Below are 24,527 nucleotides of genomic sequence, written 5' to 3' on the forward strand. Positions count from 1 at the left end.
TAACTGGTTACTCTAAATTGCCCATAGGAGTGAGCGTGAGTGGTTGTTTGTCTCTGTGTGGCCCTGCGATGGACTGGCGAGCTGTCCAGGGTGTACCCCGCCTTCCACCCAAAGACTGCTGGGATAGGCTCCAGCTTCCCCGTAACCCTCAATTGGATAAAGCGGTTTAGAAAATGAATGAATGAGTGAAAATTCATGTATTCATTTTATGCAGATTAATTGCCCAGGCAGTGATAACATTAATGTGCATTTTAAAAAATCAAATTTCTATAACAAACAAAGAGAGTGAAGCACAGTAATTGCCAGGTCCATAAAGTGAGACGTTACTTCCTTTCCCGGAAAATACAAAAATGGGCAAGGAGGTGGAGCTGAGAGGGGGGCTGTGAGCTTGTCGTGGATGATTGACATCTAGAAAACTCAGAGCTGCCAGTAGCTACGAGTTAATAAAGCAAACCCAGAGCTAACAAGAGTTAACAGGAGCTAACCACCTAACGGAGGTAAGTGGACTAAAGCTAAGTCACATTGTTAACCGACTAAAAACCAAGGTTGTTCTATGTTCTTCTTACTTCAAGCGGGAGATCGGGTACCTGTCAATCAAAAGGGCACACCCCTAAATGTGCCGAATTTTGATATGAAATTACTTCTAAGCAGAGGAGTTAGAAAAAGATTCACTCCCCCCACAGTTGTCATGAAGGTAAACCTGACCTATTAAACCTAAAATGGATTTTTTGTACCAGGCTGTAAACATGTTTATTTCTGCCATTGGCCTTTTTAACATGGGAGTCTATGTGGATTTGCTCTGTTTTGGAGCCCCTAGTGGATGAAGGGGGAACTGCAAGGATTTGCACTTTTGCATAGGCCTCACTTTTTACCACCATCTTTCATATACAGTCTGTGGCGACAAGTAGCATCTTTATCTAAGTGAATAAACTCCTAAGTAGGGGAGGAGTGCAGGATTTTACGTCTTTTCTTCGCCATGACTCCACCTTGGTCCGTTTAGCATATTTTTAATTCTGTTCGCAGTTTGTTTCATTCTGCTCTGTTTTACATGTGAATCAGCTGAATACTGTTTTTCTTCTGGGTATGTAAAAACATTGACCATGTTGTTCTGCTGATCTGTTCAGATGTGAAAGTACTACTAAATTCTCCAACTGGACTTGTGATTCTGCAGCTGTTGCTGCCCAGCAGTGTCCCCGGTCTGAGAAAATACTTCACAACCTTTTCTGCCAGGGCCCCAGGGACATTGCAGCTGAGTAGAGGGTACTCAATGAGAAACTCGAACAAAGTTCCCAAGTGCTTCTCTAATCCAGTTAAATTTCTAAAAGGATGGGAGGAAATATGTTATTTTGAAGGGTAGTGCACATATCTAATGTAGATTTGAAAGTTTAAAATACCATGCATATTTTACAGTGATTGTTGTTTTTATAGACTCCAAGCATTTTAATGTTGTATGCTTGCATGTGATCGTCATGATACATGAGACTGAATCATTGCATGCAAATAAACTTTGGTTCCTTCTGTTGTCGCTGAGTTCCTTAACCCCTTACCCATCAGGGCTCCACGCTGGGCCGTTTTTGTATATTTTTTAATCAAACATTTCGTACAATCTGTTAGACGCTTCTTTTTCTGTACTATTTCACATAACAGAGCTGGTGATCCGCCACGTGCCTGCAAATCTGTCAGGAGCATTGAAATATGGTATCAAGGCAATACTATGGTATAAATGAAGGCATTGATGCTTTTCTTATAAAAAAAAAAAAAATCATAGATATTACCAGTATCTGGTAATTATCCACAAGGGCTGTGAGAAACCTTTCTTCTGGAACCTTAAAACACACAAACAAACAAACAAAAACAAGTGTGTTTTTGCATAAGATTGTGTCATAATCTTCGCAACGGCTCGGGTCCCCGCTGGTTAAGAGGTTCAGCACTTTGTAGAAAAAGTAAAACAAACTCTTCAAAGCTGAATAATAAGCAACTTAGTATCAGTGTCTGACCTTATCTAACAGTTACACCTGCAAAAATAAAAGTTCTGTTAGTGTGTATGGGGTGTTTGTGTTACATAACCTGGCTGTGAGAGACAGCCACCCCCCCCCCCCACACACACACACACACACAGAACCCCATCCCACTGCACTCATATATCATTAGTACACACTGACGTCCTTGTGAAGAGTGTCACACACACAAAAACACTAACAGAATATCACCCTGAGCAGGACGGAAAATCACTTCTTGTCACATGATTACTGGTTTTTATGGGTATTTGATCCTCCCAAGTCCTACTGCTCCTCACTACGTCAACAACAGCAGTTACAAACACACACACACATTTTATGTGCTGATCATCTGATCTTTCACCAGTCACTGACCAACGCAGACGAACTGGTGTCCTGTGGAAGAATCAGAGCTGACTGTGTTTCTACTGAGCTTAATGTTGCTCACTGTCCTCCTTAGTCTGGAGACCACTATGTACGCTATGCGAGACACTTAATCCCCCCTGTCCTGATAAAAACATGCACACATGGAACAGGGGAAGGCGGAGCTGTGATAGAGGGGTCCTGGAGGTGGAGTTGGTGAGACTATAAAAGTGTGGAGGGCCTGAGGATGGGGGTTTGACTCTGCTGAACAAGACGGCTTTCTGCTGGGCTTCAGACACGTCTCTGCAGACAAAGTCAGCTGTCGTCAGCAGTTATGCCGTGGATCCTGTCTTCTCAGCTGGACTGCGTGTCCTTGACACCATCTCAGCGTGAGTGTGAGCGGACGGCGTTCTCCTTCTACTGTGCAGTGCGCGAGCAGCTGCCGGTCTGGCTGCTGGAGGACATGCGCACCATGGAGGTCTTCTCCTGGGACGATGGCCACCCGCGCACCTTCCTGCCATCTGAAGCACTGCTTTACGCAATCGTGCATGACCACCAAGACTACGCACGCTACCTGCTGAAGAGGTACACAGTGAGCGCGCTCAGGACACCGCGCTGCAGCTTCTGCTGTTGTCATGGCAGCGGAGCCCAGCAGCTGAACGTGGCTGTTCGCTACAACCGCGTGGCCATCCTCAGCATGATGGTGGAGACACTCAAGGACTGCGACACGCAAGGCGAGCGGCAGGACTTCCTGGACAGTCATGGTGGCTGCTCTCACGTTGCAGATGCAGGGAAGAGCGCCGTGGAGCTGGCTGTTGAGCTGTCGCATCCCAACTGTCTGCTGCTCCTCCTGGTCCAGGGCGCGCGGCCTGATGGTCTCCACGCTGCCCTACACAGACTTCTTTCTTGTGACATTTCAGAGCGATGCCATGCCCAGCGCTGCCTAGACTTACTGCTTCTCTTCCTGCCCAAACCACCACGGCTGAGCTGCTTGCAGGACGAGCCACAACGTTGGCAAAGCTTGCTGGGAAATGACGTGTTCAGCTGGCTGTGTGGTCTGGCCCCGCCCCCTCTGCTGCTGCAGGCGCTTCGCTGCCTGGCCCAGTCCAGATCGGATCAGATCAGCTCGCTGCCCGACTTCTTTCAGCTGCACAGCTGGCAGTTATCTGTCGGCATGGTTACAGTGGAGATGGACTGATGTGACTGGACAGATTGGTGACAATGTAAATAAAATGTAAATAGACTTTTAACAGTAAACAATGGGGCTTCAGGACCCTGAGAGTTGGTAAATGAAACATGGAGGACAAGAGAAACCAAACATCCTGGACAGTTTGATGTCAGATGTCCTCTCAGTTTTTAGGATTTACTTTTATTTAGAGTTCAGACTGTCGTTCTCAAGTTTTGTTTTGTTCTGGTTTTGTTGTGTCTGGTAGAAAATAAAAATACGTCTAAAACATGAATACCACTTAAAAAAAAGAGCATTCATGTTCCCAGTTGATGATGCTTAATGTGTATAGATATAATAATTCTCCTCTTGCAGAAGTCCTCTTCATGTGGGCAGAAAACGTCATTCTGAATCCTCTTATTTTCTAGTTCTGTCTGTTTCTCTCTTCCTTTTCCTCTCTTCCTCTGGTAATGTCCTGTTCGCCTTCTGTCAGTAATCAACCACAGTGACGTTAAAAACAACTGATGTGTTGATATCCAGTTTCTGGGGCGTGATAAAGCAAACACAGCTGTAATGTGATTCTCCAGGCTGGAAAACTTTGGTTTCAAGGCCTCAGGATGTGGTGGGACAATGATGTCACTAAGAATAATGATAAATGTCATTGATTGGCCGTTGGTATGACAGGGATGTGCCACCAGGTTTTTTGCTGAAAGGAGAGTCGTTTTGCAATAAAGAACTGTGTTCTGATCCTGAGACACAAGCTGTGAGTTAAACCAAAGTACCCCAAAATGTTTATTTTTAAAAAATCAGGCTACAAACCTAAGCTATGCGAAACAATTGATGTAAATGGAGGGATACTATAAATGTAACAACCATGCTAAAAACATCCTGGCGATAAGCTACATGAAACAATAGATGTGGATGTAAATGGAGTTATGGTATATCTGTCACATGCACACCTATTAACAGGGACATTTTATTATATAAATCGAGTTAATAACGGCAAATGATGTTATTTTAGACTATAGCTGGAAAGCGAGTTATTTATAAAACAGATACGTTCTGCTGCATTCGACCAATCAGATGCAGCCCGCAGGCGGGGGTTCGGGTAGAGCAATATCTTTCTGCTTGTTTCTGGCAGATCTGAGGATCAATATAAAATGAGTAAAAGGGTTTGTGTATCACGCCTGATTATTTCTTGTCCTTCTGGACTTGCATATTAAAATAAATGAGCCTAAAATGTGCTTAATAGAACCACTTTGGTGATCCCTGACATATGGAACAGTGGGAACACACATTCTCCCTCTGGTGTGGACAAAAGAAATGAACTCTGGTCCACATGAAGAACTGAGAGTCTTGTAGATCAGTTTTTATCAAGTGTGAAAGCAAACAGAGTGTCCAGTGAACCAGAGAGGAAGTGAGGTAGATCAACAATGTTAGATATCTGGTTGCTTCTGCTGCTGCTCATGTTGGCCAGATTCAGGTGAAAACCAGGTCAGGGTTGAAAACCAATGTAAAACAAGATATTTTCAGTTCTGGCCAATCAGGTAGTTGGATTATCTTCTTCTTCTCAAACCTCTTTAAAAATCATAACAAATCAGCCGTTTGTCCCACAGAGCTGAAACTTTCACATTGTATTTAAACTCCATGTGACTTTTCTTAATATTTGAGGTTGAATACACCTTTTGTTGCAAATGAAGTCACCTGCTTGATTGCTCCATTAACACCAAACAAAAAATAAACTTTAACATCTGCACAATAAGTTGACTTTTTAGATCTGATTTTTTGATTGTTTTAATTTGATTGCTTTTATTTTTTATTGCTTTTAGCTGACTGTATATTTTTAATTGTCCCTGTGTATGTTTTTTATTTGTTATTTTATAACCCCCACAATGTCGCACTTTCATCAACAATGTTGTTTTTAAAGTGTGTAAGGGTGTAAATAAAGTTGTATTGCATTGTATGGCAGATCAATGTTTTGGATTGTCGTGGTAAACCCACTAAGTTTGACTGAGTCATCAAAATGTCAGTGTACAGGAATTTTTTTTTACATCTTGTGATAAAATATGTATGAAAATAGACATTTTTAATCATGCATTTCTCAGTAGATTCATTTAAAAAAATCAGAAAAAATTCAACATATTGTACTGTATGAATACTTCCATTAATTTCATAAAAAAATGTATTTATATAATTATATTTAATAAAATGCATAAATTGCAAAAATATTTTTGGACAAATATTTACAAAACACGAATATTTTTTATATCATACCAAATACCTTACTGACCAGCTCAGAATATTTACAGAGTTTATGGGGAAACTCTTCAAGATTTATGATTTTTAAAAGACTTGGAAAACACACACACACACACACACACACACACACACACATTCTGGTTCAACATGACTTTGGGGGCAGCTGGCTTGATCCTTCACTTTGGGGACATGGGGCGTTGAAGGGACGCTGAAAACTTTAAGAATGTTATCTTCATGACAAGGATCACAGTGTGTGTCTGCGTCATAAAGGAAACACTACATCATCAACATGGTCGAGGCTTATAACAGAGGATGAGTTTTACAGTTTAAGGAACCTCTCATAATGGTCGTTTTGGCCTTTGATTGATGGCCAAAAATGACATGACGGGTGTCTGAACCGTTCAGTATGTGGCAAATGTTGGGGCAAGCCTTGGTCAGGGAGGGCGCTGCTTTGGGGGCCTGGAACAGTTTAATAACATAACTGTTTGCAGTTCTAGTTTGTTCTTTTCTTTGAACTCTTTTTCTCTTCTGTTTACCCCCCTTTTACCAGGTCAAGCATTAATATGTGTATTCAGCAACAGGCAAGTTTAAAATAAAAAAAATAAAAAAAAATCACAATATATCAAGAGGGGTCTCATCCATAAAGGCAATATCATCTTTATTATGTTTATTTTTATGTTTTTGTTCTGTTATGTTTTTTGTTTATTCATCATTTTATGTTTGATTTCAAAACTGGTTTAAACACACAAGCTTGGCTGCTGCTATAATCTTTTCCCAGTTGTGGCTTGTTTTTATATGCCTGTATTTATGTATGTGTGTATCCATGTGCTTGTGTATGTAGGTATACAAGATGTTCACTGGTGTTATTTCAGGCACTTGTAGTGCAATACCCACACAGAGCATGTCATTTCATGCAGAATACCTTTCCAGGTACTCTGTCAGGATCAGGATTCATGCTGAGAATATGACGTTCTCTATACCTCCTTACTTCCTTACATGTCAAATACCCCCCCCCCCCCCCCAAAAAAAAACAAAAAACATGTTCTACAGCTTTAGTGTTTATATGTTTATTTATGCAACATCTGACACACAACATGTGAGTTTACAGTGAATCTTACTGATCTGAAAAAAAATCCAACTAGTCGGCTAACGGCATCTCTATAGGTTTCTATAGCAACACTGGAAAGCATCTGGGGGCATCCATGTAAAGGATCATTCCATGTTTTGCTGTAAATAAAGACTTCAGAACTAAGCCCCCTCTGCAGATCCAGACAACAGTTCATTGGGAAACATTTATTCAGGATCCAGGTTTTGTTCTTAATCCAGTTTCAGGAAGTCCTTAAAAGCTTTTATCGTTTTTCAAGATAATGTAAATTTTCATTTCCCCGCTTCAGTAACGCCGAGTGCAGCTGCTTACAGTTTTCCTGACTGTCCACAGGACAAAAACCATTAATCACACAAAAGAAACATGTTCTGAGTCTGGTTAGATCTAGTTCAGTCCTAACTAACAGGGCCAGATCTACTATAATCCCAATTTACATTTTGAACACGGGGATGAACTATGGTTTGCAAGTGATTTACTGAAAGTGATTGGGCGGCAGGTGCAAACGCAATGGAGACTATTTAAATGAGACTTTTGCGCGTTTCGTGGTTTGCAGCATGGCAGTTTAGAAAGAAATCATACAGCAAAGAAATTTGACTGATGGGAGCAAATTCATGAGGAAAATAATGCTCTTGGTAAAAAAAAATGTGGACAGAGGTTGAAGTAAAAAAGACGGGGTATAAACATAATTAGAAAGCATACAACAGAAAAATCAGCATAAAAATGTGCAAAAAACACAGCTGTGGGTGTAGGATGCAAGTACTGTCACTAAAAAAGTACAATAAAAAACAGGAATTGATATAACTTATTCTCATTTCTAATATTGGCCTAATTTATTTTTACTAAAAATGTCATAAACTGAGCCATCTACAAGCCAGCTGTCTAAAACACACCAGCTTGCAACTTGGAGAATGGAAGACTGTGTTAAAATTCCTACAAAGATGAATAATGTGTTCCTAACACAGTTACACACACAGAGACTGTGCATGTCCGTTCAACATGTTAAATATAGACGCAGTTCCTTATGAGACAATTTGCTCTCAGGTTTAAAAGATCACAATTTGGGTGCTAAATTAATTAAATTAAAATTACTTAAATCAATTAAACTAATTTAAATTAATATTAACATTTTTTCCTACCAACACGCAAACTACCATATGAACCATGGCATATTCACTGGATGCAGACGCGCTATTTAATATCCTAAACACCCGGACCCAGAGAAGTCACCCCGTAACATCATCGTTCGTCATGCTGAGGTGGAGTGATAAACAGAGGATCCTGGCTGCTGTCAAAAAGGAAAGAACTCTCTCCTGGCAAGGTCAGCCATTTGTTATTAGACAAGACTTATCAGCGGAGGTGCAGAGGCAGCGCGCAGAATACAACGACCTTATTGAAGATCTAAAAAAAGAGGAAAATACGAGTAGGAATTCTACACCCTGCCCGACTGATTGTCACCATTAATTGAGAAAAGCTTGTCTATAACAAACCTGATGAGGCACGGAGGGAGGTACAGAAACGGCTACAAGGTGAAAACCTCCATGGTGCCAGTGCATCTGAGACCGGCTTGAGTTGACTGAGTTTAATGGAGAGAAAGAAATATCTCACTCAGACTATCTTTCCCTTTTTCTTCCTTTATTTCCTCTGTTTTGGTTTAGTTTTCAATCATAATATAAGCTGATCTCTAGTAGACAGCCCAAAAGAATCCTTTAAACCAAACAATAGTTAAAATACAAATAGATTAAGTGGTATTTTTTATTGTTTTTGTGATGAGTTTTAAGGAATATGTTCTTAAGTATAAATGAGCAAATCTAAATTAAACTTTCTTTACACATTCTGGGCATTTTGAAGTTAAGTTTAGAAGTAGGATTTTTCTTCCACATATTATCCTGTGTTTCTGTAAGTTTTTTTTTGTTGTGTGAGAGTGAAGGAAATCCTTTTTGAATTTATGATGATCTGGACTGCAGCCACACTACGCTGACACCCAACTATCACGGACTGAAGATGAGATTTTCTTTCATCTTGTTGTTAATTATGTTAGATCTGCATATTGTAGATTATTTTTGTTTTTTATGTGCCATTTTTTTATGTTATTTGGGTCTTTGTCGGTTTTCCCTTCCCTATTTGTAGTGCATACACAATATCGCTCTCAAAAGGAGAAAAGAGGCATGTTTGGTTTGTGTTTGGTCTCTTTTTTTCCTATTCACCTTTAGATGACCATGAATAAAATTAAAGTAATATCGTGGAATGTAAATGGTATTCAAAACCCAGTAAAAAGGTTTAAAGTACTTTCTCATCTAAAAGCTTTAAATTGTGACATAGCAATGATCCAAGAGACACATCTTTCTAAAGAAGAGTCTTTAAAATTAAGACAACGCTGGGTTGGACAAATTTTCTTTTCTCCAGGAACAAATGCCTCAAAAGGTGTCTGCATCCTTATTTCTAAGAAAGTATCATTTACAGCGTTGGACATATTGACAGATAAAGAGGGAAGATGGGTGGTAGTATCAGGTAAACTGGAGAATAACAGTATTGCTTTGGTAAATTTATATGCTCCAAATACAGCACAGACAAGTTTCCTAGTTTCAATTAATATCTCACTATCTCAGTTTAAAAACATACCATTATTAATGGGAGGTGATTTTAATTTGGTAAGCAATGTCTTAATGGACCGCTCAAGCCCTCCACTACCAACTGACAAATCTCGTGCACCTTTAAAGAGCTATTAGAGACACAGTCAATAATTGATGTATGGCGTCTATTTAATATCAAAGCAAGAGTATATACTTTTTACTCAAATGCACATAACTCATACTCGCGAATCGATTATCTTCTTTGATCAGATTCTTTAATAATAAATGTTTTAGATTCAGTAATACATAATTTCCTTATTTCAGACCATGCCCCAATTTCAGTAACTTTTTACCCCAACAGTAAAAGAGAACCTAAGCCCAAACATTGGAGTTTTAATAATTCACTTTTGAAAGATTATACCTTCGTTACCTTAATTAAAAAGAATATTCAAGAATTTATTGAAATAAATATAAGTCAAACAACCCCATTATCAATAGTCTGGGAGGCCTTTAAAGCCACCTGTCCGAGCTGGATTATTAGTTATGCATCTTTTAAAAATAAGGAAAGACTGAAAAAGAAATCTGTAATGTTATCAAAGCTTAGAGCTCTTGAACTGAATCATATGAAAGAGCCAATGAACAACACCTGCAAACAACAAGTATTCTTGACTAGGGCTGCGGCACAAGCCATGTTACATGAGGAAGCTACCTTTACCTTATATAAATTAAGAAAGGCAAATTATGAAGATGGTGAAAAGGCTGGGAAGATACTTGCTTATCAACTGAAAAAAAAGGAACAAAAACATAAAATGACCTCTTTAAAGGATAAGGAAGGTATAATCATTAGTGATCGAAGGGCTATTAATGATATTTTTAGAAGTTATTTTTCTTCGTTATATAAATCTGAATATAAGGCCAAACACCATGACCTTAAAAATTTCCTCAATAGAATAATTTTACCACAAGTGGAACAAGAAAATAGAAGAAAACTAAAGGCACCTATTTCAGAAGAAGAAATTCACAACACAATTAAATCTCTATCAAACAGTAAAGCGCCAGGTAATGATGGCTACACCGCAGAATTTTATAAATGCTTTTCAAAAGAAATTATGCCTATGCTCCTCGGTCTGTATAATCAGGCTGTGGACGAACAGATCGTGCCACCAACAATGCGGACAGCTATTATATCAGTTATGCTCAAACCCGGGAAAGATCCTTTAGATGTGAAAAACTATAGGCCTATAAGCCTGCTTAATAGTGATTATAAAATTAGAGGTAGTTGTTAAAAACTTAATCCATATAGATCAGGTGGGCTTCATACAGGGGAGGCTTCTTTCAGACAACATGCGAAGACTTTTTCAGATCATGCACAGAGCAGGTTTCCTTCAGCATCCAGTAGTCGGCATATCCCTGGATGCTGAGAAAGCTTTTGACCGAATCAAGTGGACATTTTTATTTGAAACTCTTTCCAGATATGGTTTTGGTTCAAGGTGTTTACAGTGGATCAGAGGTTTATATAAAAACCCTGTTTCAGCAAGTAAGAGTAATGGCATGGTCTCAGCTCCTTTTTGCCTTGAGCGTTCTACTAGACAAGGTTGTCCTCTGTCCCCTTTACTCTTTGTTTTAGCTTTAGAACCGCTGGCATGTGCCACCCGGCAGGATAAAAGCATTACGGGTATTACTATTAATAATCACAATTTTAAACTAATTATGTATGCAGATGATATTCTTTTGACTGTCGAAACCTTTATACTCTATACCGAGAGTTTTGGAAATGTTTAATTTATTTGGTACCTTTTCAGGTTATAAAATAAATTGGAGTAAAAGTGAAGCCATTCCTCTGAACATGTGGACACATATTACTGATCTGGGATCTGCTCCCTTTGTCTGGAGACCAGAAGACATGAGATATTTGGGAGTTAAAATTAAAGTACCCGTTAATGAAATATTTGAATTAAATGCTAAACCTTTAGTGGATAATATGAAGGAAGACCTAAAAAGATGGTCTGTTTTACCTTTATCCTTATGGGGTCGGGGAGAGATACTGAAGATGAATCTCCTTCCAAGAACTTTTTATTGTCCTCTATCCCATTGTTTATTCAGAAGTCTTGGTTTGATCATATCAATAGAATGTTTTCTTCTTTTTTATGGAAGAATAAAAAACCTAGAATTAGTTGGAAAAAATTATCCCTACCCAGAGATAAAGGAGGTTTGGGAATTCCAGATGTTTATTTATATTATCTTACTTTTAATGCCAAATATTCTTTAATTTGGGGCCAAAAAAAGATAAGAGAAGAAGGGAGTTGGGATTGGCTTGAGGAATTCTTGGTAAAGGAGAAAAATAAATGTGTATCACTGTCTTCACTCTGGTACACCCCCACTCCACCCGAAAACATAAGCAATTATATTATTAAATTTTCTTGTGTTATAAGTAGAGAAATTCATAAAAAAAAAAAAAAAAAGCTACCGCAAAATCATTTCTTCCATCCTCCCCAATATGGTGTAACAGTGACTTTAAAGCTGCAGGGACACCATTAAATAATATAGTTTGGCGTAAAGAAAATATCACAGAAATCTCTCAAATTGTAGAAAACGGAGAAATTCTCCCCTTTGAAGAAGTAAGGAAAAGGCATAATTTAAGCATGAATAACTTTTTACAGTATTTTCAGTTAAAGTCAGTTGTCTCCAAACTTCCCAAAGAATGCTTTGATTATAATTTTGAGATTGAAAAAAAACTCAGACTTCTATCCTCAAATAGAAGCACAGTCTCAGGTATATATAAGCTATTGCTCCAGTCCTCTTCAAATCCAAATTTAAAAACAGGCACAATGGGAATCTGATTTAGGGGTCCAACTCACATCCACAGAATGGGAAAATATTTGGCGTAATATTAAAATAATCTCTAAATCCGTTAGAGGAAGAATAATACAGCTAAAAATTCTTCATAGAGCACACATTACTCCCTCCAAACTTAAAAAAATAGACCCAAGTATCTCAAATCTTTGTTGGCATAAATGTGGACAAGTAGGTAATCTATTTCATATCTTATGGCTCTGCCCAGCTATTAATCTGTTTTGGACAGAAGTCTGTAGGTTAACCTCAGTGCTTATTAATGTAGATATAACTCCATGTCCATCCTTATGTCTGTTGGGTCATAGGACCATAAAGTTTAAAACAAGACTAGAGAAGAAAACAGTGGGCTTAGCATTTCTGGCTGCCAAAAGAATAATTTTATTTAACTGGAAAATTCTCAAGCCAAAATGCTTCTCCATAGAAACATGGTTATCTGAATTTCTAAATCTTATAAGCATGGAAAGAACAACGGATATGCTAAATGAAACTAAAATCAATTCTGAAACTATTTGGAAGCTGGTATGGGGACACATGGGATCACAAATGATGGTTTGATGAAAAGTAAGTATTTATCTTTTGGTTTTTTTTGGTTTTTTTATATACAAGGGAGACAGTTTCCCATTGCACATAGAGGGAATGTGTGTCCGGGTTTTTGATATGTAGTATACAAATTGCAATGTAGCTATAAAAAATAAATAAATAAATAAAAAAATAAAAAAAGGAAAGAAGAAAAGAAAAAGGAAAAGGAAGGAAAAGAGGAGAAAAAGAATAAAAAAGAGAAAAAGGAAAAAGGGGGAAAAAAAAGGAAAAAAAAGTTTTGCATGGGTAGGTAGATTTACATAAACGTTGGTATGTGTGTTTATATTTTGTATACAGATTTAAACGCAGTTGGTGTGTGTATGTATAGGCTTTATAGATGTATGAAGCCATATGTATGCATAGATGTATGGAAGAATTGTATGTATATACATGTATGTAAGCAGGCATGGACATGCTTATCACCTGGCTTTTTGGGCTTCTGATATAGGCTTCTCTACTAAATACTTTAGCGTCAAATATGAGTATGCAGCACCCCCCCCCCCCCCCATCCTCTGCTTTTTTTTTCTTTTTTATATGTTGTTGTTGTGTGATATTGTTGGGACTGTGTTGGTTTGTTTGTTCTGGATACTTAAACTAGGAATAATAAATAAATAAATAAATAACTAAAAAAATATCCTAAACACAACAACCCGTAATGCACCCGGTTAGTAAATCCGTTTGTACTTTTTTTTTGCGAGTGCCATAAGTTTGCACACCTTTTTGTGAATCTTTAGTAGATCTGGCCCACAGAGTAAAAATTAAAACGGATCAGGAGCCTTGTTTAGTCCCTTTTATTAGACTTAGAAATATGACAGAAGAAAAAGGACAAAATGATTCACTGCAGTGAAAATATCCCTCAAACTCCTGCGTCATCACGAAGCCTAAACAGCATCAACGTGTTTTATGAAACAAAATCAACTTGGTGAAGGAAATGTTCTGATAGAGAACCCGTCAGAACCAGTCAGGACACATTAGAACTAAGCAGAGACATGGTCTTCAGTCCGCAAGGTTTCAGACTTCCAGCTTTAAACCTGAACAGACGTAAGGTCTAACATACAACCATGAAAAACCAAACCTGAGCCGTAGGATCTCTGTCCAAAACCCCGACATGAAACCAGCACACTCAGTACGGAGGGACTCGTCTAGAACCAGTCTGAACTGGACTTGATCAGGCTGCAGCACCAGACTGGAGCTAACAGAATCCAAGAAAGAACTGGAGAGGGGTCATTTCGAGTCAGGGACAGCAGCCAAAGCTGAATTCAGACCAGTTTGTAATGGTTTAAACATGACTGGTCTAAATATTAGCCAAGTTAGACATCCTCCCCCACCACTACCCGCCCATTTCGAAGGTTAAAGTGCTTCTTTTTAATAGAACAGTAAAATTAAGTTCACGTAGTTACCCAGGTGTTTCCTGTGTAGCTACAGGCAGTGATGTCTGTGGACTGATGGTCCAGCTGAGACGTCACTCCACCCAGGTCTTCTCCACAGTTCAGTCACAAGGGAAACCCAGAAAACTCAGACGAGGGTGTCAGATCAGCTCCCATTCATCATCCACATTGTCCCCTCCGAGGATAGGTCCTGAGGGTTGGGGTCTGTGGGTAGTCTGGGGGAGGAGCTTTGTCAGTCTCCGGGACAAACCGCCAACAGGAGTCACAGCCCACAACTCGTCCTCTGGAGTGACTGCAGGACAGACGGACAGAGAGCTGAGACAGTACAAACTTCAGAAAAAGTTTATTCAATAAAACCAAATCTGCTGCTGAGGACTGGAGCAAACAACGGAACCGGCAGAAAAAGGAATTCAGCGGACCTTTTAGCAGGTGCATTTTGTCGTATTTGTGCTTTTGCTTAGTTCTTTTTATTCCATGGTCAGAGAGAATTCTAACGCCGACTGGCTGCATTATTTTCCTAGACACACACATGTAGTCAAACCACTGTAATTTCACTCCTTTTCAGGCGTCACCATAGCAACAAGTGAATCAACTGATTCAGATCAGCTGAGTTTTGACAGGTGAATGAGAGAAACGTGCTAGAGCTTCACAACGGTTATTCAGCATAGAAAGCATATCGAGACCCACATAAAATATTTTCCCAGTAGAAGTTTCCCAGTTTCCTAGTAGAAAACCAGTTTAACTCCAGTCTCATCAACCCAAACCAGTTCAGAGCCTCACCAGTGAACCAGATGGCATTTCCTGGGATCTTCTTCCAGTAATCTCCAGCAGGGTTTCTTTCAGAGATGCCGTAACGTCGTGCCAAATCTCCGTTTACACACCGAACCCAAACGGTCCGACAGCTGAGGACCAGCTGACTGACAGCCAACCCTACGTGCACACACACACACACACACACACACACACACACGTTACACACTCCAGGAAAACCTGTCCTGACAGATAGTGTAAACCTGTCAGACAGGTGAGTACCTGGTACCAGGTCCCAGCCGGTCCCAATAGGCATCTCATCACTGAGCCCGGTCCTGACGAAAACACTCCCTCTGTTGTCCAGAGCCCAGAGGAGACGGTCATTTGGACTTGTCTGAATACTGACCAGCTGCACTCCGATTGGCTGCAGAGACATCGCTGTTACTCGAGCAGGTCGCACAGTTGTGGTGTCTCTCCGAGAAGGTTTGTTACCTGAATGGGGGGTTCTATCTGAATCCAGGCCGGCAGCATCATGCTGGGATTGAGGGGCTGGGTTCCCACCCTGAAGTGGACAACTCCGCGGCTGTCCACAGCCCAGACGTTCTGACTGCCACAGCTGATCCAAACCAGTCGGACGCTTCCTGCAACACACAGATGGGATTTTACCCGATCACCCTGACTAGCACCAAAAAAATGGACCTCTGCTGTGACGACAGGATGCTGGAGCGCCGGACAAACCTGCAGGACGTTCTGACTGGACAGTATGAGGGGACTCTTGTTTTTTATGATAATAACATAACAAACAGACAGAAACAAAGCAAAACACCAAAAAAATGGTTCTTTTTAACACATCCACTAGATCGCCCGAGCCGCATCCCTTATACCACCAGTTTCCCAGGAACAGCATTGTGTAACACTGGGGTGTGTTCTGTGGAAAAGCTTAGCCTGAACTACGGCAGTTCTCCAGCATTTCTATCCCTCCAGGTTTACAATCCAGCAACAACATGGAGTGTTTATTCAGACTCTATATGGTAAATCCACAATGATCCATAAAAACACCATTATTTATCACAGTTTCATAACAAAGATATTACAATCACTGGTATTCTAAGAAAACTCTATTTTGAGATGGAAATTATGATTGAACCATTTCTTGTTAAACTTTCCACCAATCAGAGAGCTTAAATCAACTCAATTTATCAGCAAGTGAGTTAGTTTAATGTGTGTGAAAATACAAAAATAATAGGTTAGAGTTGGTTTTGTGAGGACTGTATTTTGTAGCATAAATAATAAACTGTAAGGATGCATTCACATCAGGATAGTCTGCTAGACTCGGTCTGATTGGGGACTCGGCTCAGTTGTAGGGGGGTGTATCCATGCGAACCCAGATCATGTTTACGCTGCACTTTGGTCAAACCAGCCAAACCATTAGAATAATATATCCCCATTCCCACCAGAGGTGGCGCGGCACTGGTATTTAGCAAAAGAGAGAACAAGACCCACGTGAAGAAGATTGCTGTTTTTATTTTTTTTATTTAGCCTTATGCAGGTATACTGCAGAGATACGCTGAAAAAGTGGACAAAGTATGAACAACAGACGCGGTAGAGGACCCTTAACGCCATCGCTACCCACAAGGCAACACTACGCCAAATACAGGAAGTGACTTTTCTGTAGTCCGCTTCCTGTATGTGGCCCAGTTTAAACGGACTGAGTCCTGTAAGTGGACCGAGTCGGATTCTTTGATCACGTTACCCTGGACAAAGCGGATTTTCTGAGCAAACGGACCAGGAGTCAAAAAAAAAAGGCTGATGTGAACTCAGCTGGATGAAAAAGTGTTTTAGTTTGTGTTGTGTGTTTGTTTTAATGCCAATACTTGACTTGACATAATGATCACACAGATGAGAAAGACTCCAAAGTAGTCAGTAAAAAATTCTGTTTTTTTTTTTTTTTTTTTGTTAAAATCTATTCATACCTCGATTTCACATCATTTTACCCTCATAATATCTGGTGTTAACTGGTATTTAATGTGTTGAGCAACAGCATACTGTTTTATATCAAATAAAATAGAAAAACAAAGAAACAATATAAAATAGCAATACTTTGAGATTTCAGGATTAAAGATGGACACCGGGTCCCTCTTTGACAACCACCTCTCTCTCTCAGATACCCTACTTTTGGTCTGAAAGTCCAGTTCTGTGTTTACAGAGTGTTTCCATCCGGGTGGTGGTCCAGCTTCCCTCAAATAGACTTCTTATTTTCTCTTGTTACATAAACACAGAACCGGATCTAATCAGGTCGATCTGTTGGCGACTGAAGCTGTAACAGAACCAGACTGGGATTGTGTGTTAAATGAGAACCAGTCATGTGTTCCCTGATAAAGAGAAGGGCAGAGGAACTAAAAACAGATCTGACCTATCAGTCAGGTTACTCTCACTCTGACGTTCTCCTCAGGATGACACAATGTGACACAATGTGGAAACACAGCTGTGTGTAAGCTCTGAAACGATGATGATGACGCTGTGCCGTCGAGTGTTATTTCAGTTTGTTCCTCTTCCTGTTGGTAAATTACAAAGTTTCTGTTTCTAATCTTGTTACTCAACTGAAATATGATGAACAAACACAAACTTTAGTCCAAGTATTCCAATGTCTGTTTATCGCTGTCACTGTAATGTTTATTTCTGGTACTGGTCCAGGTCTACGTTTGTGTTTTGGGATTGGGTTTGTGACAGGGCGTAGGTCTGTATTTAGGTTTAGGTTTGGGTTCAGGTCTGGGTTCAGGTTTGGGTTCAAGTTCAGGTCTGGGTTCAGGTTTGGGTTCACGTTTATGGTCTGGTTTGGATCCCGGTTCTAGGTTTAAGTTTTAAAACCCGGTTCGAGTTCAGGTGCAGGTCTATGTTTAAGTTTGGGGATGGGTGTCTAGGTCTATATTTAGGTTCAGGTTTGGATTCAAGTTCAAGTCTAGGTTTGGGTTGGGGTTTGGGTTCAAGTTCAGGTCGAGGTCTGGGTTTGGGTTTAAGTTCAGGGTCAGGTTCAGGTTTGGGTACAAGTTTAGGGTCAGGTTTGGATCCCCGTTCTAGGTTTAAGTTTTGAAACCTGGTTCGAGTTCAGATGCAGGTCTATGTTTAAGTTTGGGGATGGATGTCTAAGTCTACGTTTATGTTTTGGTTCAGGTTCAGAGTTGAGTCCCGGTTTAAGCCCAGGTGCAGGTCTATGTTCAGATTTGGGTCTGGGTGAGATGTAAGTTTGGGGTTGGGTCTATGTCTAGGTCTATGTTTAAGTTCTGGTTCAGGTTCAGATTTAGGTTCAGGTTTTGGTTCAGATTTGGTTTTACGTTTAGGTTCAGGTTCGGGTTCAGGTTCTGGTTCTGGTTCTGGTTCTGGTTCAGGTTCAGATTTGGTTTTACGTTTAGGTTCAGGTTCAGATTTAGGTTCAGGTTTTGGTTCAGATTTGGTTTTATGTTCAGGTTCAGGTTCGGGTTCAGGTTCAGGTTCTGGTTCTGGTTCTGGTTCAGGTTCAGATTTGGTTTTACGTTTAGGTTCAGGTTCAGGTTCAGATTTAGGTTCAGGTTTTGGTTCAGATTTGGTTTTATGTTCAGGTTCAGGTTCGGGTTCAGGTTCAGGTTCTGGTTCTGGTTCTGGTTCAGGTTCAGATTTGGTTTTACGTTTAGGTTCAGGTTCAGATTTAGGTTCAGGTTTTGGTTCAGATTTGGTTTTATGTTCAGGTTCAGGTTCAGGTTCTGGTTCTGGTTCTGGTTCTGGTTCAGGTTCAGATTTGGTTTTACGTTTAGGTTCAGGTTCAGGTTCAGATTTAGGTTCAGGTTTTGGTTCAGATTTGGTTTTATGTTCAGGTTCAGGTTCAGGTTCTGGTTCTGGTTCTGGTTCAGGTTCAGATTTGGTTTTACGTTTAGGTTCTGGTTCTAGAAAGCAGACTGATTATTAAAACACGGTATAATATCAAACAGGATCCAGGTTCACGCTGCAGGAGTCCTTCAACCTGTTTAACAAGCATGACTTTTAGTTCTGGTCCAGTTTAGGTCAGGTGTGCCAAGCGCTGGAGGATAACAGGTGTGTGATGTCTTTCCCTCCAGTTTTTAACACACATACCGAGCTGACTAAGGTCCAGGGGGGTCCAGTGCAGTCCAGTGGGACAGGATGGAGATAAGGTTTGAATGCAGACCCGGCCATGACTGTCCAATCCCCACAGAGCGTCATGGCAGGCAGACAGGTGGGTCAGTTCCACCTAAAGCAGAGGCAGTAAAGAAAACAAAGACGCAGGTCAACTATCGATCTGGAGATGGGGGGACGATCCGAGACATTTCAGAGTGTCGCTACCTCAGGAGGCAGGGGGACGGAGGAGGGGCGGAGCTCTCCATCCTGGTCCCAGACACAAAACAGGTCCTTCCTGCTCTGAGCCAACCACAGGAACGTTCCTGAGGTCGCAGAACACGGATCAGAACACGTTCGGGCTACAGATACAAACTCATCAACGAATCAGAACACAGTGAATGGATTCAGACACAGATACAATCATGGACCAGAACATGGATAACACGTTAAGGACACAGATTCTAACATGGACCAGAACATGGAAAACACGTTAAGGACACAGATTCTAACATGGACCAGAACATGGATAACACGTTAAGGACACAGATTCTAACATGGACCAGAACATGGAAAACACGTTAAGGACACAGATTCTAACATGGACCAGAACATGGATAACACGTTAAGGACACAGATTCTAACACGGACCAGAACATGGATAACACGTTAAGGACACAGATTCTAACACGGACCAGAACATGGAAAACACGTTAAGGACACAGATTCTAACACGGACCAGAACATGGAAAACACGTTAAGGACACAGATTCTAACACGGACCAGAACATGGAAAACACGTTAAGGACACAGATTCTAACACGGACCAGAACATGGAAAACACGTCAAGGACACAGATTCTAACATGGACCAGAACATGGAAAACACGTCAAGGACACAGATTCTAACATGGACCAGAACATGGATAACACGTTAAGGACACAGATTCTAACATGGACCAGAACATGGAAAACACGTTAAGGACACAGATTCTAACATGGACCAGAACATGGATAACACGTTAAGGACACAGATTCTAACATGGACCAGAACATGGAAAACACGTTAAGGACACAGATTCTAACATGGACCAGAACATGGATAACACGTTAAGGACACAGATTCTAACACGGACCAGAACATGGAAAACACGTCAAGGACACAGATTCTAACATGGACCAGAACATGGATAACACGTTAAGGACACAGATTCTAACATGGACCAGAACATGGATAACACGTTAAGGACACAGATTCTAACATGGACCAGAACATGGATAACACGTTAAGGACACAGATTCTAACATGGACCAGAACATGGATAACACGTTAAGGACACAGATTCTAACATGGACCAGAACATGGAAAACATGCTAAGGACACAGATTCTAACATGGACCAGAACACTTGTGTTTTCTGCCCCCATCCTTTAGTCAGGTGCAGCATCAACACGCAGATTTAGCAACACGACACGTTTAAAAAAAAAAAAAGACTTAACACTTTCAAACTCCTACTAAATATTAATATTAGCATTATTACTAATATTAAGTACTCCTATTATATTAAGTAATTATCGTACTCCAATGAGTAATACTTTCATTAGGCTCCTCTTGGAGATGCAAATTTGTTCGATACAATGCATCAGACAGACCATTCTGCCTGCTTCAATGCTGGGCAGGACAAATAATAATAAACACAAAAAAGAAGGAAACGGTGCAGACATGTATAAACATAGATCAGAACACATGTCAGAGCATAGGACATGGATCAGAACACAGAACACAGGTCAGAGCATGGATCATGTGTGTTCTCGGGTATCCTACCTTCTCTGTGAGGAACAGTTGAGGACGTGATGAAAGTCCACCTGGTGGTGGACACTGTTCCTCGCGGGACCACGTTCTGCCAGAAGGTTCCTACAAACACAAACAGCATCTCAGAAGCTATAACAAAAATAAAAATAAGAACCAAAACACAAAAGCCAGATTCTACCGACCCACGAGGCTGCCGCGGGCCAGATGCAGCTGGTTCCGACCGGATGCAACCCACACCCCGTTAGCGTTCGCGCTGACCAGACTTGGCTGACACTGGGAATACTGGGACAGGAAGGCGACCACCCGCTCCACTGGTGCCCTGGTTACCGTGGCAACGCTCTGCGTAGCCTGCAGCAGCGTCTGGAAGAGGCTGCCCTGGTCGAAGACCACGTAGTCCGAAATGCTGATCTGATGGAGACATGAGTTGTGAAAGCAGAACTCGTGCTGAGCCCAAACCGACCCAAACTCCTAGCCTGAAAACTAAATCTGGAACCTTGAAATTCCTGTTGGGATATAATCATCACCGTAATGTTTATAGGAAATATTATTTCATGGAACGTCAAGAAGCACCGCCTCTTTTTAAAGCTAAAGGAAACCATCATTCGTCTCCAGATGATGGTTCAACAAAGTCCTGCATCTGAAGTGACCTTATCTAGCGTAGGAAATATGCAACCAGTTATGATGCAATGAATATTTATTAAACACTGTCAATGAATAAAAGAAGAGAATCAAGCATAAATGTGAAATATTCTTCTATTCTATTCTACAGTCATTTAGCCGACGCTTTTATCCAAAGCAACTTTTTTTTTTTCCAGGCATGAAGCAGCGACGTGACATTTTGAGGTAAACTGAAGTTGATGGAGATAAAAGACGACAGCAAATTAATTTGTATCTTTATGTTCACAAACCTGATAGAATGGAAGTAAATGATAATTAGCTGTACCTGGAAATGAAATTAAGATCTATTTGACATTAATTTAAGCAGCGGCACGGTCGTTATTATTGGAGCCTCATAGCAAGAATGTCGCTGGTTCGAGCCTCAGCTGGGGGGAGGTTGGAACAGTGGCCTTTCTGTGTGGAGTTTGCATGTTCTACCCATGTAAGCGCGGGTTCTCTCCAGGTACTCCAGCTTCTTCCCACCATCCAAATTCATGCATTTTAGGTTAATTGATCACTAAACTCTCCCTGGGAGTGAATGAATGTGAGAGTTTGTCTCTGTGATGGACTGGTGACCTGTTCAGGGTGACTCTGCCTCTCGCCTGCTTACTTCTGGGACAGCCCCCCCCCCCAACCTATTAATGAATAGGTTAATTTATTAATACCTATTAATCTGATGTATTCCTAAGATAAACTATTATCAATGGAAATCTGAAAGGAATTTTGGAGAAAAGGATTGGAGCTGGTAGAATCTTACTGAGAGGTTTCTGACTTACTGATCAAACACCAAACCATCATCAAGCAATAGGTTTTAATGGAAAATAATGGATCCTACTCAGTTTGGTGGAATTGGGCACAGTCAAAGCCAGCTGACTGACTCAGCAGAGAAGCTCTGAATGAAATCAAGATGTTTTGCTGGTTCGTTTCAGGTTTCCACTGCAGGTGTGGGTTGTGGAACCAGTTCTCTGCTATATGTCTGAAGCAGGTCATGGTCTCTCTCACTTTTCGCCTCATGGAAAGCTCCAAAATGTTGGGGTCTAGTTCTTTCAACTACAACTCCTCTCTGGTGGAGTAAACTTTGCTTAGCTTTGTAAAGTAGATCTAAAAGTAAATGACTAGAAAAGTTTACTATCAGCGCTTGTAACATGGTTGAACTGTTCCTGGTTTAGTAATAGGCAAGAAATAATGGAACAACTCAACTAAAAACTGTGACAAAAACACAGAAAACAACTAGAACTGGAAGCAGTTCTAACGGTGGTCGAGCCCGGGAAGCAGCGTCCTCCCCGGCTAAAGCCTAACCCGGCGGCCACTGCTCCTGGATGTCCTCCTCGGTTCAGCCTCAACGAATTAGGCCAGAAATTTAAGGCCAAGAGGTGGTTCATCGAATCAAAATCCAGACTAAATCCACTTCTCTACAATGTATCATAGACATTATAGTGTTCGTATGTCTGTTATGAGTTGTCGCTCTAAAAATCCTGGTAAAAATGTGTGATGACCAGGACAGTGTCTGTTGCTGGTTATTATTTTGGACTTACTCTGATCAATATTTCATAAATTGAAAATAGTTTTTTCTTTCTGTTTGTTTTAACCAAAATTTTTAGATTCTATTTAAAAAAAATGCAAACTTTGTCCAAAATTCATAAAAAATATTCACTCTTATTAGGGACAGCGTATGGAGTGCTGGGATTCTTTTAAGTTCTACCAGCAGCGATGCTACCTGAAGTAAAAACCTTTACAAATCATGGTTTCTATGTCCAAATCAAAAAATAATCCCAAACTTGCTCAATTTTTGAAGGTCCATCCAGAGAAAGAGTTTAGCAAGTTTGGTGGGAAAAAATTTAACTACGAAGACAATCCACATGTTTAGCAGATTTGCATACACTGGATCAAAAGTCTGCAGTAAAACACCACAAACTAGAAGATGCAGGTATTTAGTGTTTCCCCCCAGTCCAGTAAATACTTCCTGCAAATCTTGGCTTTGCAGGAAAAACGGGAGATTTATTATTACAATTGTGTAAAGAAACATAGCTGAGACTGCAGAAAACTTCCTCTAAAATCATGTCAGAAATCTTAAATTTCAGGTCTGAAACCCCTAAATCTGTCTGACACCCTGACAACCCAGTTGGAAATCCTGAATTCCCAGTCTCAATGCTAAAAAAAACATGTCTGTGCCTGAAACCTCAAAATCCTATCCCGATTTGGTAAATTTCCAAACTGAAATCCAGAAGTCGGAGTCTGACAACCACAGAGAAAATCTGAATTTTCAGTGTGGAATCCAGTTAACCTCTCTGTTACCCTTAAATTCCCCAAACAACCCACTCTGAAAGCTTCAATTTCCAGTCTAAATCCAAAATTTCCATTTTGAAACCCCAAAAACTACATGTGAAACCTTCACCATGAATTCCCCTTAAACCGTATATTCCTAGTCTGAAACCTTAAAATTACAGGAATGCCATGACAACCTAGTCCGAAAATCTGTATTCCCAGTATGAAATCCTAAAACCATGTTTGAAACCCTAAAATCAAAGTCTGAAATTCCCAATTCTCAGTTTAAAATCCTTAATTTTGTATTCGTGGAATCCCATTCTGAAATGACTAAATTGCAGCTCCTTTAATCCCAGTCTGAAATGATGAATTCCCAGTTCCTGGAATTCTATTCTGAAATGATGAATTCCCAGTTCCTGGAATTCTATTCTGAAATCCATAATTCCCAGTCTGAAACACTGAATTCCTGGTCTCAGATTCCAACGACTGTCTCAGCTGAAACATTCGGTCCTCCCGGATGCGACTGTACCTGCCACCAGTGGTCGTCGGTACCCTGTGGTCTGGATGAACAGATGCCAGTCCGGAACCAGAGGCTGCCACTTGCATCCAGAGCCCAGGCGGTCCCGTTATCTCCCAGGGCGATGCATATCAGCTCCAGACC

At 40.5% G+C, this 24,527-nt stretch overlaps 2 protein-coding genes across 2 annotated transcripts in view; one reads left to right on the forward strand and one right to left on the reverse strand.

The window, feature by feature from the left end:
- Window positions 1-2,611: 2,611 nt before the first annotated feature.
- Window positions 2,612-5,605, forward strand: ankrd9 (ankyrin repeat domain 9). Its single transcript, XM_079262040.1, has one exon. It carries the CDS (start codon window positions 2,695-2,697, stop codon window positions 3,556-3,558), a length of 864 nt encoding a protein of 287 aa, XP_079118166.1. The 5' UTR covers window positions 2,612-2,694; the 3' UTR covers window positions 3,559-5,605.
- Window positions 5,606-14,252: 8,647 nt separating this feature from the next.
- The window catches only part of tecpr2 (tectonin beta-propeller repeat containing 2), a 52,206-nt gene continuing 41,931 nt past the window's right edge, over window positions 14,253-24,527 (reverse strand). Inside the window, exons 20-28 of the mRNA XM_079261676.1 lie at window positions 24,396-24,527; window positions 21,127-21,352; window positions 20,957-21,046; window positions 19,362-19,459; window positions 19,134-19,269; window positions 15,522-15,670; window positions 15,312-15,453; window positions 15,060-15,209; window positions 14,253-14,571 (exon numbers count right to left, since the gene is read on the reverse strand). The exon at window positions 24,396-24,527 is cut by the window's right edge and continues 10 nt beyond it. Of these exons, the coding sequence (XP_079117802.1) occupies window positions 14,420-14,571; window positions 15,060-15,209; window positions 15,312-15,453; window positions 15,522-15,670; window positions 19,134-19,269; window positions 19,362-19,459; window positions 20,957-21,046; window positions 21,127-21,352; window positions 24,396-24,527 (1,275 nt within the window). The 3' untranslated portion in view covers window positions 14,253-14,419. The remainder of the gene's footprint in view (window positions 14,572-15,059; window positions 15,210-15,311; window positions 15,454-15,521; window positions 15,671-19,133; window positions 19,270-19,361; window positions 19,460-20,956; window positions 21,047-21,126; window positions 21,353-24,395) is intronic.

The sequence above is a fragment of the Telmatherina bonti genome (genome assembly GCF_933228915.1).
Source record: "Telmatherina bonti genome assembly, chromosome: 22".
Classification (NCBI taxonomy): Eukaryota; Metazoa; Chordata; class Actinopteri; order Atheriniformes; family Telmatherinidae; genus Telmatherina; species Telmatherina bonti.

Bases quoted from the DNA above. Each gene is read 5' to 3' on its own strand.
- ankrd9 (XM_079262040.1), top strand. From the start codon at position 2,695: ATGCCGTGGATCCTGTCTTCTCAGCTGGACTGCGTGTCCTTGACACCA.